The sequence below is a fragment of the Schistocerca americana genome, chromosome 9, assembly GCF_021461395.2.
Source record: "Schistocerca americana isolate TAMUIC-IGC-003095 chromosome 9, iqSchAmer2.1, whole genome shotgun sequence".
In the NCBI taxonomy this organism is placed as follows: Eukaryota; Metazoa; Arthropoda; class Insecta; order Orthoptera; family Acrididae; genus Schistocerca; species Schistocerca americana.
This window is the reverse complement of record NC_060127.1, coordinates 25238691-25255766: the sequence shown is the minus strand read 5'-3', so window position 1 is coordinate 25255766 and position 17076 is coordinate 25238691. Positions and strand designations below refer to the sequence as shown.

The 17076-nt window shown below is 41.0% G+C and overlaps 2 protein-coding genes across 2 annotated transcripts in view; one reads left to right on the top strand and one right to left on the bottom strand.

Annotated features, from left to right (window-relative positions):
• LOC124551226 (sushi, von Willebrand factor type A, EGF and pentraxin domain-containing protein 1-like) overlaps positions 1 to 8333 on the bottom strand; it is a 102078-nt gene extending 93745 nt beyond the window's left edge. Inside the window, exons 1-2 of the mRNA XM_047126219.1 lie at positions 8036 to 8333; positions 7763 to 7957 (exon numbers count right to left, since the gene is read on the bottom strand). Coding sequence (XP_046982175.1) covers positions 7763 to 7957; positions 8036 to 8126 — 286 coding nt within the window. The 5' untranslated portion in view covers positions 8127 to 8333. The remainder of the gene's footprint in view (positions 1 to 7762; positions 7958 to 8035) is intronic.
• A 362-nt stretch (positions 8334 to 8695) lies between these two features.
• LOC124550937 (centrosomal protein of 164 kDa) overlaps positions 8696 to 17076 on the top strand; it is a 635732-nt gene continuing 627351 nt past the window's right edge. The window contains exon 1 of the mRNA XM_047125745.1: positions 8696 to 8911. Coding sequence (XP_046981701.1) covers positions 8836 to 8911 — 76 coding nt within the window. The 5' untranslated portion in view covers positions 8696 to 8835. The remainder of the gene's footprint in view (positions 8912 to 17076) is intronic.

The following is a 17076-nucleotide window of genomic DNA, read 5'->3' as shown; positions in this document are numbered from 1 at the left end:
ATGTGTGATTATATATAACAGATGTATATTATTATTATTATTTGGATGCTGTTATTAACATAAACTGTTCTACATCTATGCTGAAGTTTTACCACAATTTTTGATGTGGCTCCTGTACCTAACTCAAATGATCTAGATTATGTATATTATGAGACCAAGACATCGCAATTCACAATGTCCTTCATCCTCAAGTCATTGCTCTACAGTTCAGGCAATGAAAGTGAAATGGACACTTTCCCCATCAATTCAAAACTGCTACAGAGAAAACTACTGAACAGCTGATACTTTCTGCAAAATGAATCCAACTTCACCGGTATGCAAAATGCTGCAGTTTTAGCATTAACTGACCAAGTCAGTAAGTATCAGACTAAACATTCAGCAGTTCAGAGTTCAATCCTCAGACAGTCCAAAAATTCTTCAGAGTTCATTCCTCAGGCAATCCAAACATTTTTATATGTCCCTTATGATTTGTTGATGTGAAAAATACTATATTGCGCCATGGAAGCGTCTTCATTTCTATGTCACTATCGCTTACATCTAGTTGAACCTGCTTAGTGTAGTCAAGGCTTAGTCTCACAATTTTTAACCATCCCCCCTACCAAACTGATGGTTCCTCAATGCCTCTGGATGTGTCCTATAAACTGATCCCTTCTTTTTTGAGAATTTGTACCATAAATTAGTTTCTATACCTCCTCACTAGTTATCCAATCTACCCATATGATCTTCAGCATTCTCTTGTAACAAAACATTTAAAATGCTTCTATTCTCTTCTTGTCCGAACTGTGATTTCGCTAACAGATTTCAAACTAAGGTCAGTGGAGTATACAAAGCCTGTCCAAGACCATCAGTTGATCAGCTTTTAGTAGTCCATTTTTGTGTGCTTTCAGCTACTGTTAAGAGAAAGTCATCAAATTTAGTAGCCAATTCTTTGAATTAAATGTAAATGGTCTCCCAGCTACTATCATCAAAGAGTTGGAAATCATTTACCTTATGAATTTATTCACTTCTAATAATGCTCCAAATTGGCTTTGATTTATTCTTGGAATTTTGAATTTTTAGTGTAAAGTACAGGGTTTCTGCCTTTTCATGACATGATAAAGAATTTTGCCATATTCCCTGTAAAGTCTCTTCAGTTCTTGATTAGAGTTAGCCCTACACATTAAATTCAGTTCTCTCTTCCTTACATATAATATTGTGATCCTAGATGTTAGCCACCCTTTCTTTTGACTTCCACTGTAATTCTTTCTGAGCTGTTGTACTGGAAGAATTTACTCATGCTGCTGTAAGAATACTTTTGGAAACAAAGTTCCAGTCTACTGTGGCCTTGGTAAACTTTTTTTCCCTTTTGTCCATCCTGTTAATTATCCCTGAACAGCTATAATTCTGTGAAATTGTGCTTGTCCCTTCTTAGCTAACCCTGACTGATGGCAATGTGTTATTGCTATTTGCCCAATGTGGTCAGATAAAAGTTTTATTATGACTCTCTGTTCTCGTTGAGAATATTGCTATAGAGAACAACCCAAAGCTGAACATCAGTACCTCTAGGTGTCATCAGTCAAAATTATTGCAGATGTAATACTCACATACAATTACTTCCTACTTATTTCTAAGTCTCATTAGTACCCCCTGTAGTTGCTCAATGGAGTTTAAAGGATAGGGGCTTGCAAACTGTCAGGATTGCTAACTTGTTAGTTTCGAAGGTTATTACTGAAGTGCAATGATGCCTGCATTTTGCAGAGTATGGATAAGCATGCACAGAACTCAGAAAGCTGTTCAATGTACAGTATTCACTGAGGTCTACAGACTGACACTTCATTCTATTTTAAGTACTATATAGATATTCATTATCCTTTTCCTTATATTATGCCTACAGCACTGTGATACTAACTTGTACCCATTTAGGTGCACCTGCTCATTTTCTGTAACTTCCAAGTGATGTTCAGATATTTATAACGCATCTGCAGAAGAGCCTTTAGATTCTTCAGCTTCATGCAGTGATGCAAGAAAAAGATGTTTCTTATTTAACAAGCTTGTTATGTGTTGATGGGAAAGTCCCAGTGTATTGGCTAAACTGCACTAACAGTGTTGACAGTTCTTGCATTGCATGTGAATGTTAGCAATTCGTCAACATTGTTTATAATCAACTGGGTGAAAGTATACAGTAGCCAATGAGAGTTTTTGAATCTAATGGTTTCCTTCAGCAGAAGAGTTTAACAGGTTACGTTTGTTTTCAATATCGAGTGCACCAGAACAACTTTACTCATATTATTATTACAAATTTTAAACTTGATGTCTGAATTTTGTATTTCTCTGGTTATTGGAGGGAGAGAGGGAGAGAGAGGGGGAGGAGGGAGAGGGAGAGAGAGGGAGAGGGAGAGGGAGGGAGAGAGAGAGAGAGAGAGAGAGAGAGAGAGAACCATGATGTTCTGACTCAATGGGTTATAGGGAAGCCTGAGGTCTACATTATGCTGGAATGTGACAATTGGGTTGTGACTTGGCATAGCCAAAGAATGGGAAAGAAAAACAGCTGGTTGTGATGACAAGCTAACCTATAGCTTGGCTCAAGAACAATGTTACGTTGGAATGTGACACTCTGCTTGTGAGTCGGCAAAGCCAATGAATCTCAACACCAAAAGAACATTGCCAGAGCAGAATTATGTGTAGCATAGCCCAAGAGCTACATTCATCATTGCAATATCTGGCTTACATGTCTTATTTTCCAATGTCGCCAATAATTCTACCAATTTGGTTAAATTCTAACAATCACCACTTACATCATCTCCTTCACCTTCTCAAGCAGTAGGCTTACAGCCAGTTCTGTCTTCACAAAAGTCACCTTTTCCTTGGTTTTCCTATAACTCTCTTTCCTACGGGTCTACAGTCTATCTCATGTATGATTATTCTTCCTGTCCAATTATTTCAATATGCTCCTTCCATTTTGTTATCTTGTTTTCTTATCTTTGATTCATATAGAATATATTCAATTCTTTTCTTATTTCAGAACTCCTTATCTGCTCTCTCAAAGTAAACTCTTTTACTTTCCTTAAAACTTTCATTTCAGTGGACTGTGTCCTTCTTTGGCCTTCCTTAGTTATTGTCCGCTTCTCACTTCCGAATGTGAGACTGGGTGTTGCCATTACTTTGTGGAGTTTTGTCTTCGTATCTTTCTTGGTTTTATTGGCTAATGTTCTATGTATAGTGCCACATATCATTTGAAACTTATTTAACTTACAGGAGATGTCATTATCATATTCATAACTTACATCACATCCCAATAATTGAAAGTGAGATACATGTTCACCTGATTTTCCATTAGGCATTATTTTAGAACATACTGGATATTTTTCTTTAAAAGCCATAAATCTTGTTTTATTTTCTATTATTTTCAAGTTATGGAATTTACACATTCATTCCAAATGATATAGAGCAAATTTTAAATTATCCTCTGCCTTTGTAAAAATATTTGATCATTAGTTAAGAGTAGAATATTTAAAGGTTTCCAGGAATTAATTGAATTGCTGACTTAACTTCTTGTTTCCATTGTCTAACAATGTCGTCAATATACATACTAAATCAAGTGGGTGAGATCCTGCACCCTGGTCGTACTCTTCTGTTATTTGCTGTTAGTCCTGTCCTCTCTTTGCTGTGTTCATTTAAATTCTTTTATTTAAATACAGACTTTTTATCACTTGTACTAAATGTTTTGGTTAACCTCATCTTTCCATTATATTCGACAGCATAGACCTTTTGGCTCCGTTGAAGGCTTTTTCATAACCTACAAATTCAGTAGCAGTTTCCAGATTATGTTCTTGTCCCTTTTGAATTATCTGCCGCACAACTGTAATGTTACCACTGTATGAGCGTCCTTTTCTAAAACCATTGTGCCTCCAATAATATGGCATCAGCTATTCTTTTCAGTCAGTTATTAATTATTCATGCATATATTTTATAAACAGTGTTCAACGATTTACTCCTCTGTAATTTTCGCAAGCATTCCTAATTCACTTTTTTATAGATTGATATTACATCGACCACTCTCCACAAATCAGGTACTATCTTCTGTTTCCAATATTCATTTAAAATATAAATGCAATAGCCTCAGTCCTAACAAACTTCCACATTTGATAAGTTCTGCATTAATATTATCAGGTCCTGCTGCTTTTCTATTCTTCATCTGCTTTAATGCCTCTTTTATCTCCTCCAATGCAATTTTCTCCTTTGGTATAGTTCATCATCCTGTTCTTTGTCCTTGTTCTTGTTCTAACTACATATAACAAAATATATTTAAGAACCATACAAAATTACAAATCAGAATGTCATTGGCTATTTACATCTCAATCGTGGTTCATTGTACATTGATACATTGACGACACATTGGGCAAACCGTTAATAGGAGTAGCACACAATGGAAAGGCTGCCAGCGTAAGTGTGTTACCCATTGCGATTTCTGAAATACCAATTTGTCTGACCACTGTTTGTTGCAACCGTGTCTGTAATTATTCGGTAGCTCTATATTTTGGAAACATTCAGTCCAGTGAAAATTTAGGAAATAAATGGTACTTGACACTCAGTACTCTGGCTGCACTGAATGCTTCTGTAAATTACTTGTGAGAGAAACCTTTTAGCAGAAACATTCAGATTTTGATAATGTCTCTTGAGGTAGGAGTAGTAGTAGTAGTAATAGAGGGGTTTTTTGGGCGTACAACAGCAAGGTCTTCAGTGCCCGTTCAGTAACATAGTGAGACGGGTGTCAAGAAAAATCCAGAACAGGAATATGAAACGGAACATAAAACACGGGTAACAATCGTTGAAAAATATGTGCTCACCCACACCGAAGTGTGGGATGAAGCAGGGTGTCAGCAGTAAAACATGGACAACACAGGAAGAAAATGATAGAGGGAGCTAAAACAATGTAGCAGATGGAAGTGGCTGGCTGACCGCAAGGAAAAAAGGGGAGGAGTCAGCCACTCTGCAATAACCTAAAACCTCCAGCCTAAAAGCCTCTTGAGGTGTGACTGTGTGAAGAATGACACATCAATCACACCCATACGTGATCAATCCACTGCAGCCCTGTATATAAACACATTGTGAGAGAACCCCATCCACAGCTCATCTATCATAAAAAAGTGACACAATCTTCGCATTGATGTTAAGAGCATTCCCAGCAATGTACCTGATTTCTTACTTAATAGTGCAGTTGAAGTTATGGCCCAAACTGTTTGAAGCACTTCAATAATCACTATAAGATGTTCCCAACTAAGATATTTCCACACAGAGCTTGAATCACAGGTAACATCTCCAAGCCCTCGACCTGGTTTAAAAACACCAATGACCTGGTATTCTGTACCTACTTCTGCAAAACTCAGTCATTTCTCTCCATAACTACTGTCTTGTGAGAACTTACTTCATCCTTTTAACCCCCAGACTGCCACTAGCCTTAACTACCACTTTTTCTCCAGAGTTGTCAGAGCGTTCCTGAACTTGTTGCTTGTCTGCACATTTTTATCCAGCTTCCAGAGCATGGAGCTGTTGGAGACATCTAGACCACAGCCAGCAGATTCTCTTGAACCTCTTGTTTGATTTGGCATTTTGACTGCAGTTCAGCTGTTGTTGTGGTCTTCAGTTCAGCTATTCTGTTCTTAACATTACTTCTGCAAAATGCAGCTCTCAATTGTTCAAATTTGCCTGTGTTAGTGCTAGCCCCAGCTTTGTGTTTAAAAATGTTACTCTGTTTCTCAATTTGGGGCCTTTTATTCAGTTACTCAAGAAGTGAATGAATTAATAAGGTCATAACACTCAGCAATGACTAAACAGACTAATGATGATGATGATTTATTATGTTCATGTCCCACATATAATAATGCATATAGAAGAGAGGCATCACTATTACAGTACAACAATGTACATATTGATGAGGGAAGTGGACCAATGTATTGCACAAAAATGTTTATGTGGCAATAAAAACTAACTATAGTAATATGCATAATCAAAAGCTGTTGTGATCATCAGTCCACAGATTAGTTTGATGCAACTTTCCATGATGCTCTATCCTGTACATGCCTCTTCAACTGTGAAGAACTACTGCAACCTATATCCTCAATAGGCTTATTGTATTCATATATTTGTCCCCCTCTACAAATCCCCCCCCTCCCCCCCCCACCCCAGCCAATACTAACTTGGAGATCCCTTGATGTCTCAGATTGTGTCATATGAACCGATCCCTTCTTCTAGTCAGGTTGTGCCACAAATTGTTTTTCTCCCCAATTCCAGTCAGTAAAATGTAAGTACTAGTATTTCATCTATGGGCCTACTCCACAAACCACATTATAGTGTGTACGAGAGAGTATTTCAGTTTTTATATCCCCCTTCCTTTATCCCCATGAGCATGAAGCAAAATTGTCGCTAACCGTCTGCATATTTATTACTGTATATGGGCATGAAATGCTACACAAATAAACTCTAAGTAAACTAGAAGTTCCCTGACTTTCTTGGCATGATCACTAGTCTTCATCTTCTTCAGTCCAGAGACTGCTTTGATGCAGCTCTCCATGCTACTCTATCCTGTGCAAGTTTCTTCAACTCCAAGTAACTACTGTAACCTACATCCTTCTGAATCTGCTTAGTGTATTCATCTCTTGGTCTTCCTCTACGATTTTTACCCTCCAATACTAAACTGGTGATCCCTTGATACCTCAGAACATGTCCTACCAACCAATCCCTTCTACTAGTAAAGTTGTGCCTCAAATTCCTCTTCTCCCCAAATCTATTCAGTAGCTCCTCATTGCTTACATAATCTACCCATCTAATCTTCAGCATTCTTCTGCAGCACCACATTTCGAAAGCTTCTATTCTCTTCTTGTCTGAACTATTTATCATCCACATTTCACTTCCATACGTGGCAACACTCCACACAAATACTTTCAGAAACGACTCCCAAACACTTGAATCTATACTTGATGTTAACAAATTTCACTTCTTCAGTAACACTTTCCTTGCCATTGCCAAACTACATTTTATATCCTCTCTACTTTGACCACCATCAGTTATTTTGCACCCCAAATAGCAAAACTCATATATACTACTTTAAGTGTCTTCATTTCCTTACCTAATTTCCTCAGCATCACCTGATTTAATTCGACTACATTCCATTATACTCGTTTTGCTTTTGTTGATGTTCATCTTATATCCTCCTGTTAAGACGCTGTCCAGCCAAAAAGTTATCTAGTAATGTATACTATCATAATTTTTAAAAATTGTCTTTCTTGCAATACCTGCCACTGGACTCTGCAATAATACATATTTCACAACTACAAGAATTATTGAAATTACAGAAATTCTGTAACACCTCATTCTGGAATAGTTTGGCGTGACTCACAGTCCATCCGTTTTCTCCAAATAAAAACGTTCACATGGTTACCTTTTAAGTTCACATCTAATTACATGTACATACACATTTGATCATGTAAAATAATACAGTTCACTTACGTATTTGATAAATTCAAAATAGGATATAAACACATTGGTCAGCATAAGAATTTGAAGAGGAACCGGATCCCCAGGTTTTCCCGCAAGAAAGTTCCTTTATACGCAGAGATCAGCAAAACCACAACGGCATAATCAAACAAGCATTATTGCGTTAAAGTGTTGTTATGTACGATATGTAAGGGAAAGTGCTGAATACAGTAAAAAAAATCATTAAACCACCACTTAAATTTGGATACCTTACAGGACATGTATTTATCACGTAGTAAATCCTACTCACGTTTAGCACACATAGGGCGAGGGGCTGCATCCCACCGACCATCATTACACAATACTTTCGGCCCACCAGTGAGATCATATCCTTCGTCACATTCTATATGTACGCCTTGGACACTAGTTGCATTGATTTTGGAAACTGTTCCATGTACCACTTCTCCAAACTCTGCACATTCGGCGCTTATAATGCGACGAAAAACTGAAAAGACGAAAAATCATTTCACAAAAAAGGTACATTCAATATCCCTCCAAAACGCTCTGATTTTGTCATACTTACGTTCTGTTTTATTTCTCCGACTCAAATCCAAACCGCATACACCATTCGACACTACTGTGAAAAAAAATAAGCATGCGACTGTGTTCATCATGTTATTGTTGTTATGGCTTCGGTTCCCAGCTATTACGTCAATGGCTTTTTCCGATAAGCTTTCTTTATTCTTACGTCCGCATAACAATGGACATATTACATTAATCTCCCATCAAGTATACGTCTTTTAGAACTGAACATAACGAAAATTGAAGGATGTGAAATAAAGCAAAGTAAACCCATTATCAGACCTAAATCTATAAGAGTGTTTGACAACTTCCACTAACAAAAGTACTTCGCCCGGGTAGCAGCAGTCAACTGTTCGCAAATGTTTTCATCGATCAGCTGGGAAAGACAGTGTCGCCAACATACAGAGAGGAATTTCCAGAAACAGATCGCTATCAGAATGCTAATAATTCAATTGTGGGCACCAGAAACATTGTAGTAGGGTAATTGTTGTTTGGATTTAATATCCAACTGTATTAGATATTACTAATAAGTCTGGACTTCGATGGGCACACTATTCAAGAGCTTTCTCGAATGTTGTACAGCATTCATGATCATCTCTGCACCATATCTTTGTCGCGTTGTTTAGTTTCGTCTATTTGTGTTATGGGTATGACAGTTTGAGAGTCGTGTGCCGGGTTTCTTTCAACAGTGTGAAAAATTGTGTGTTGGAATGGAGAGGATGGTATGTCAAAAAACTGTTCACCTAATGACTCTGCAACACGAACGAATTTCGGACTGAGCCTGGGAAATGAGGTGTGAAGATGAGTTGTTCACCGTCCGCCCGCACTATAATCTGCAATGAAATATTCGATGAAAACAGTCTTCCATCTGAAGAAGGTAAGTTAAAAAGTTCCTGTTTTTCAGATTTTAATTTTCTTTGTTTTGTGAGCGTTTTTCTCATAGTTACGTTGTCAACGACGTAAGATAAATGTGCTTGGCGCTCAGTTCCCTCAGATCAAGGAAGCGCGACACAAATATCATTACACTAATTCTTTCTTAAACAGGTTGTCATTAAATTTAAGCGTCCTTACACCATGAAATATATTTGATGATATGATTTTATTTTGAACAAACTCTGCTTATACAGAAAAACAGATTTGCGGATGAAGGCTCGTTGTGACAGAATAAAAATTCGATCTTTGTTGAATTACCCATTTTATTTTTGACAAGATTAAAATTATTTTTCTAAGGCTGCATCTGCTTCTGCATCTACGGCAAGTTACTGAAATTGCAGTGTAAAGTGGAACATGTGTGCAATGTCATTCATGCAAATCGAGTCATTAGCGAAGCGCGACAAAATCTGTGATCCTAGCGTATCTGCAAGAGAAACATTGATTAACTTATCGCACCAGAATGTACATACAACTGTAGACGGTTGATATTTTACTTCAGAGGAAATGTGCGATGTGTTTAAATAGCGCTTTCGGGTGTTATCAGTGAGTCAAGGCGTTGCAGACGGACTCAGCTAAAAATTGTTTTGAACTTACAGTGACAGTGTTTCCGGTGCGCAAGCTGGGTTAATTGTATGTACTTGAATTTTTTTTTCATAGTCTTAAAACTGCGAACGGAACTAAACGGTACGCACTCGTGTCATACGCTGCACTACTGAGTTTGCTTAATTTAATCAAGTACCAAAAACGACGGACATGTCTGAATTATGTTCGAAGGCTTAAAAATACGAGTGCCTCAGATTGTGCATTATATGTTATTACAAGCAATCTTTTGTCGATGATTTGTTTCTCGATATGCTGTTGAAATACAGAATCCTCATGGCAAGATCATCACCACCGAGATGATGTGTGTTCCAACGTCCGCTGATGTTACAGCAGCAACAAGGTCACTGGTGTAGTGTTTCCATTGCATACCCTTTTCCACTGAACAGAGTTGTGTTGTGTGACATAATTTTCTAAAGGTAAAATTAATTTTTGAAAAGAAGACACCGAAAACTTCATCCTGGCTGGCTCTGCTGTAACCTGAAGCCGGTCTTCCCAAATAGAGTGTGTCGCTCCTTGGCGTCACGCCACTTACCTCCGTTTTCAATGCCGCAGCAGCTATCGAGAGCGGTGGACGTACCTGAGGCGCAAAGATGCTATTCAGATGCTGTTGTAACGTGTGGAATTATTTAGCTTATGCAACAAATCAAGAATGTATTCATTTTCATGTTACGTTGCATCAAGAAGAAAGAAACTAAAGCTCTGCAGTCCCCTAATGCTCGATAGTTATTTGCGCTACAGCAGCTTCTTCCAAGGTTCTCCCCGATCAAAAAGCGCGCTGGTGAAAGGCAATATAGTTAATAGCAAGACCGTACCGAGAAGGTGGCGAGATACTGTCCCGCCAAGATCGTAGGCACAGGATGGTCGCAGAAACAAACTAGAAGCGAAAAATACAATTTAACAATTAATCGGAAGGAGAGTACGTGAGTTCTCATGCCCTCGTGATCCCATCTTCTGCCAACGAGAAATAGTGCTTCCCCCGCCCGCGACTGTAAACACGCATTGTTGCCACAGTACCATTTCGTCCACGTAGCACCAGAAAGAAAGAAATACTACCGAACATACGTCTGTCGTTAATATGAGTTAGTTACGTGGCAACAGTGGGCTTCGTTCGCACACAAGTCGCCAGTGGTCAACAACTGAGATCTTGGCGCTACTACGCTACGGTACTGGAAGATCACAAAAATCGGCGAGTGGATGCAGAAGCCAATATGTTATTTTACCGAAGGCTTCAGATTTCTGCCATTCCAGGACAGAAGCGAGAATATTTAAGCGGGAACACTTCAAAGCATCTCTCAGGATAATAGTTTAAACAGAAAACAGATCTCACATACACTACTGGCCATTAAAATTGCTACATAAAGAAGAAATGCAGATGATAACCGGGTATTCATTGGACAAATATATTATACTAGAATTGACATGTGATTACATTGAGTCAAACAGAGCTTGGATGGCGTGTACAGGTACAGCTGCCCATGCAGCTTCAACACGATACCACTGTTCATCAAGAGTAGTGACTGGCGTATTGTGACGTGCCAGACGTTTTCAATTGGCGAGAGATCTGGAGAATGTGCTGGCCAGGGCAGCAGTCGAACATTTTCTGTATCCAGAAAGGCCCGTACAGGACCTGCAACATGCGGTCGTGCATTATCCTGCTGAAATGTAGGTTTTCGCAGGGATCGAATGAAGGGTAGAGCCATGGGTCGTAACACATCTGAAATGTAACTTCCACTATTCAAAGTGCCGTCAGTGCGAACAAGAGGTGACCGAGACGTGTTACCAATGGAACCCCGTACCATTACGCCGGGTGATACGCCAGTATGGCGATGACGAATACACGCTTCCAATGTGCGTTCACCGCGATGTCGCCAAACACGGATGCGACCATCATGATGCTGTAAACAGAACCTGGATTCATCCGAAAAAATGACATTTTGCCATTTGTGCACCCAGGTTCGTCGTTGAGTACACCATCACAGGCGCTCCTGTCTGTGATGCAGCGTCAAGGGTAACCGCAGCCATGGTCTCCGAGCTGATAGTCCATGCTGCTGTAAGCGTCGTCGAACTGTTCGTGTAGATGGTTGTTGTCTTGCAAACGTCCCCATCTGTTGACTCAGGGATCGAGTGGCTGCACGATCCGTTACAGCCATGCGGATAAGATGCCTGTCATCTCGACTGCTAGTGATACGAGGCCGTTGGGATCCAGCACGGCGTTCCGTATTACCCTCCTGAACCCACCGATTCCATATTCTGCTAACAGTCATTGGATCTCGACCAACGTGAGCAGCAATGTCGTGATACGATAAACCGCAATCGCGATAGGCTGCAATCCGACCTTTATCAAAGTCGGAAACGTGATGGTACGCATTTCTCCTCCGTACACGAGGCATCACAACGTTTCACCAGGCAACGCCGGTCAACTGCTGTTTGTGTATGAGAAATCGTCATATAAGCACGACGTAGGTGTCGCCAGCGAAGCCAACGTTGTGTGAATGCTCTGAAAAGCTAATCATTTGCATATCACAGCATCTTCTTCCTGTCGGTTAAATTTCGCGTCTGTAGCACGTCATCTACGTGGTGTAGCAATTTTAATGGCCAGTAGTGTGTATGACGAATATTTCATCTGCCTATTGCCCGTCAGGGATTTCCTTAAATGAAGTTCTGTATAGCACCTGAAAGATGTGCCACTGATTTTCGTGCCAAACATAGCAGAGCTAGTTCACGAAATAACTGCTTTAAAGTTCCAGATACAAGAACTGAACATTGAAACAGTTTCCATTTTGCATTTTTAAAGGTTTTGCTAACTATGGGTTAAAGGATGCCTATCCAAACATCGAAATAATTGAGAGGATATTTTAATGGGTGAAACAAAGCTTTCAGATTTAACTAATCTTGCCGTGTAATCAGTAATTTACGAGGACAAAATAACATCTGTTCTTTATTATTTATCATATGGAAAGTGATCCATCGTAGCTGCCATAAACAAAAATATGTAGTCTCTATTTTTCTTTAAATTATTTTTTTAGAAAGTTTATACAATTCGTAATTTGTTTACTAGAATGATACATTTAGTTTGTTGTGTCCAACATTTTTCATCAGTAGACACTGCCAGTCAAAAAAGATATGCACGCAGAAGGGGAGTAGGAAACGAAATGAAACTTCGCAGGCTGAGAGGATACGAGATGCCATTGCAGTGAGTCCAAAATCTTGTCCAATTTACAAAGAACTTGGCAACATGGTCCCCCAGTCAGAATGACATTGCACCCCCCTCTGGCATGTATGCATGCATTGATTCGGAAGGATGTCATAAGACCATTGTATGCTCTCCTGAAACCAACTGGCCCCCAACCGTTGTAACTGGTCTGTGATATGCCGGACACTGGCACTACGACGAAGTTGATATCTGAGCTGGTCCCACACAAGCTCTATTGCGGACAAATCTAGGGATCATGCTGGCCACGGAGTACCTGCCCATACACTATGTGATCAGAAGTATCCGGCTGAAAATGACTTACAAGTTCGTGGCGCCCTCCATCGGTAATGCTGGAATTCAATATGGTGTTGGCCCACCATTAGCCTTGATGACAGCTTCCACTCTCACAGGCATACGTTCAATCAGATGCTGGAAGGTTTCTTGGGGAATGGCAGCCAATTCTCATGGAGTGCTGCGCTGAGGAGAGGTATCGATGTCGGTCGGTGAGGCCTGGCACGAAGTCGGCTTTCCAGAACATCCCAAAGGTGTTCTATAGGATTCACGTCAGGACTCTGTGCAGGCAAGTCCATTACAGGATGTTATTGTCCTGTAACCACTCCGCCACAGGCCGTGCATAATGAACAGGTGGTCGATCGTGTTGAAAGATGCAATCAGCATCCCCGAATTGCTCTCCAACAGTGGGAAGGAAGTAGTTGCTTAAAACATCAATGTAGGCCTGTGTTGTGATAGTGCCACGCAAAACAACAGGGGTTCCAAGCCCCTCCATGAATAAATGACCACACCATAACACCTCTGCTTCCAAATTTTACTGTTGGTGCTACACATGCTAGCCGATGACCTTCACCGGGCATTCGCCATACCCACACCCTGCCATCGGATCGCCACATTGTGTAGCGTGATTCGTCACTCCACACAACGTTTCTCCACTGTTCAATCGTCCAATGTTTACGCTCCTTATACCAAGCGAGACGTCGTTTGGCATTTACCGGCGTGATGCGTGGCTTACGAGCAGCCAATTGAGCATGAAACCCAAGTTTTCTTCTGTCAAAGTACTTGCAGTGGATCCTGATGCAGTTTGGATTCCCGTGTGATGGTCTGGATAGATGTCTGCCTAGTACACATTACGACCCCCTTCCATTGTCGGCGGTCTCTGGCAGTGAAAAGACGAGGTCGACCTGTGTGCTTTTGTGCTGCACGTGTCCCTTCACGTTTCCACTACACTATCACATCGGAAACGATGGACCAAATGTCTGTGTTGTGGATTGGCAAGACAGCCAACCCACTATGAGAGGAAGCCGAAAGGCACGCGTTTTAGCTCACGCAAGCTGGCGTGAGGTCTGGAACAGGTCAAGGAAATGAGACTAACAAAAAACGTACGTAGCTGCTGGAATACTTAACTTTAATCCATAATTGGTGAACACCGCTCTTGACGGTACATGTTTTACAGCATCAATAGTAACTGGTAATGGCGCCTTGCTAGGTCGTAGCAAATGACGTAGCTGAAGGCTATGCTAACTATCGTCTCGGCAAATGAGAGCGTATTTTGTCAGTGAACCATCGCTAGCAAAGTCGGCTGTACAACTGGGCGAGTGCTAGGAAGTCTCTCTAGACCTGCCGTGTGGCGGCGCTCGGTCTGCAATCACTGATAGTGGCGACATGCAGGTCCGACGTATACTACCGGACCGCGGCCGATTTAAAGGCTACCACCTAGCAAGTGTGGTGTCTGGCGGTGACACCACAGTCTGTACTCACGTACAGACATTTGACGCAAGTGACACCCAATCACTTGACCACGTTCGAAGTCCGTGAGTTCCACAGAGCGTCCAGTTCTACTCTCTGTAATGGATCTGGGAGATGTTTTTTTACCGTATTTGTCGATACTGAATTGAAAATGTTTTCTTATTTTTTTGTCAGAATTTATTATAATCTGTCTTATTATATGTTAATTTACTTCTGTTTTTGAGAGTAAAAGCATATTGATTACTATTAGAAAATGTATCGAAGAATAGCAAAGAAACTGATTGTGTAAAATATCTTTGACGTTGGAGTAGTCTTTGACTATAGTCAGTCCGAGTCGGAAGCTAACTATTGGTGTGTGTTGACGGAAGAACAATGTGAAGGTCGCAGTCATAAATAATTTTGAATTATGTTAACTATTATTTTTGTATTATCTGAAAAGAAGAAACTACATTGGAAGAAACTGTATTTGAAACATCAAAATGAGAGAAACACGCTGAACCACGTCATTTTCTGCAGCCGACAACGATGCATTTTGCAATCTTACTTAGACAACTGAAGCCAAGACTTATATTTGCTTGCAAACGTCTAATGGAAAAGGTACTGTCACGAAATATGGCAAATTTAAGTTTATAAAAAAAATAGTGACCATATTTTCAACTTGTGTAATAGCCGGGAAGCCATATTTCATCTCTCACGAAGTCTAATGACTACTGAAGTCCCTGATATGGAGTACCTGGCAGTAGGTGGCAGCATAATGCACTTAATATGAAAGACATATTTTTGGGGGTGTCCGGATACTTTGATCACATAGTATAACTCAGACAGTTCACAGAGACATATACCACATTTGGACGAGCATTGTCCTGTAGAAAAATGGCACTGCAGTACTGTCTTCCAAGAGGTAATACAAGAGAACGCACGGTCATTGTGTACCATGGTGCTGCCAGAGTATTCTCTATCACCACCAGCCGTGACCTGAATTGATATCTGATGGCTCCCCATATCACGACTCCAGAAGTAACGCCGCTGTGCCTCTCAAAAATATTAGAAGATTGAGACGTCTCTCCAGCTGAGACTCACCAGTGGTGGTCATCGAGGTTGGTGCAGAACCGCAATCTGTCCCATAATACAGTGCAACACCGTTCATCTGCTGCAGTTACAGCAACACTCCAAAAACAGTCATTTCTGTTTACGGCAGCATACGCAGGGGATGGCAATTCTCGAGTATGGCTGCTGCAAGTCTCTGACCAATGGTGTGGAATGACACAGAATGTTTCAGGGCGTCCGTTACTTGCTCTAGGATGGCTAGTACAGATGTGAAGGGGGTAAGATGTGCTCTGTGCACAGTACGAAGATCTTCCCTTATGGTGGTCAGACGTGGTCAACCGGAACCTCGATGACGAGCAGACTGCCCTCAAGTTTCTATACAGTCCTGCATCGGGCAGCTCTCACATCCGACTTCCCCACAAACCTGGATATTGCACGATTTGCCCAGCGGTTTAAATGGAGACACACAGTGAGGTTCCTTTAAAACTCTATCAGTTGCTGATAACGTTGTCTCGTACGAGTACACAGCATTCCCGTGTCCTTCACAGTGATCACTGATCTCCCAACATGTGTTGCTGTACGTACTCCTTACACACTGAGGTGATAAGCCATGAGATATCTCTTAAAATTGTGTCTACCTCCTTTTACGCAGCATTGTACAGAGATTCGATGTGGCACCGACTCAACAAGTCATTAGAAACACTGAACCATGCTGCCTCTGTAGCCATCCATAATTGTCAAAGTGTTGTCGGTGCACGATTCTGCGCACAAACTGACCTCCCAGTTATGTCCCATAACGTTCGATGGGATTTGTGTCGGGTGGTAAGGGTGGCTAAATCATTCGCTCGAAATGTCCAGAATGTTCGTTGCGAACAATTGTGCCCCAGCGACATGACCTCGTTGTTTGGGGAACATGAAGTTCATGAATGGCTGCAAATGGTCTCCAAGTAGCTGAACATAGCCATTTCCAGTCAATGATTGGTTCAGTTGGACCAGAGGACCTATTCCATTCCATGTAAACACAGCCCACACCATTGTGAGCCACCACCAACTTTGTTGACAGCTTGGGCTAATGCTTTTGTGGGGTCTACACCACACTCGAACCGAACCGGAACGCATCTGACCAGGCCACGGTTTTCCAGTCGTCTAGTGTCCAATCGGTATGGTCACGAGCCCAGGAGAGGTGCTGCAAGCGATGTCGTGCTGTTGGCAAAGGTACTCGCATCGGTCGTCTACTGCTATAGCCCCTTATATCCCACACTGATTTCTGCGGTTATTTCACGCATTGTTGCCTGCCTGTTGTCAGTGACAAGGCCATGTAAAGGCCGCTGCCCTGTCACTAAGCGAAGACCGACCGCCTCTGGGATGTCCGCAGTGAGAGATAACGTCTGAAATTTGGGTATTCTCTGCGCACTATTGGTACTGTGGATCTCGGAATATTGAATTCCCTAACGATTTCTAAAGTAGGATATTCCATGTATCTAGCTCAAATTACCATTCTGCAT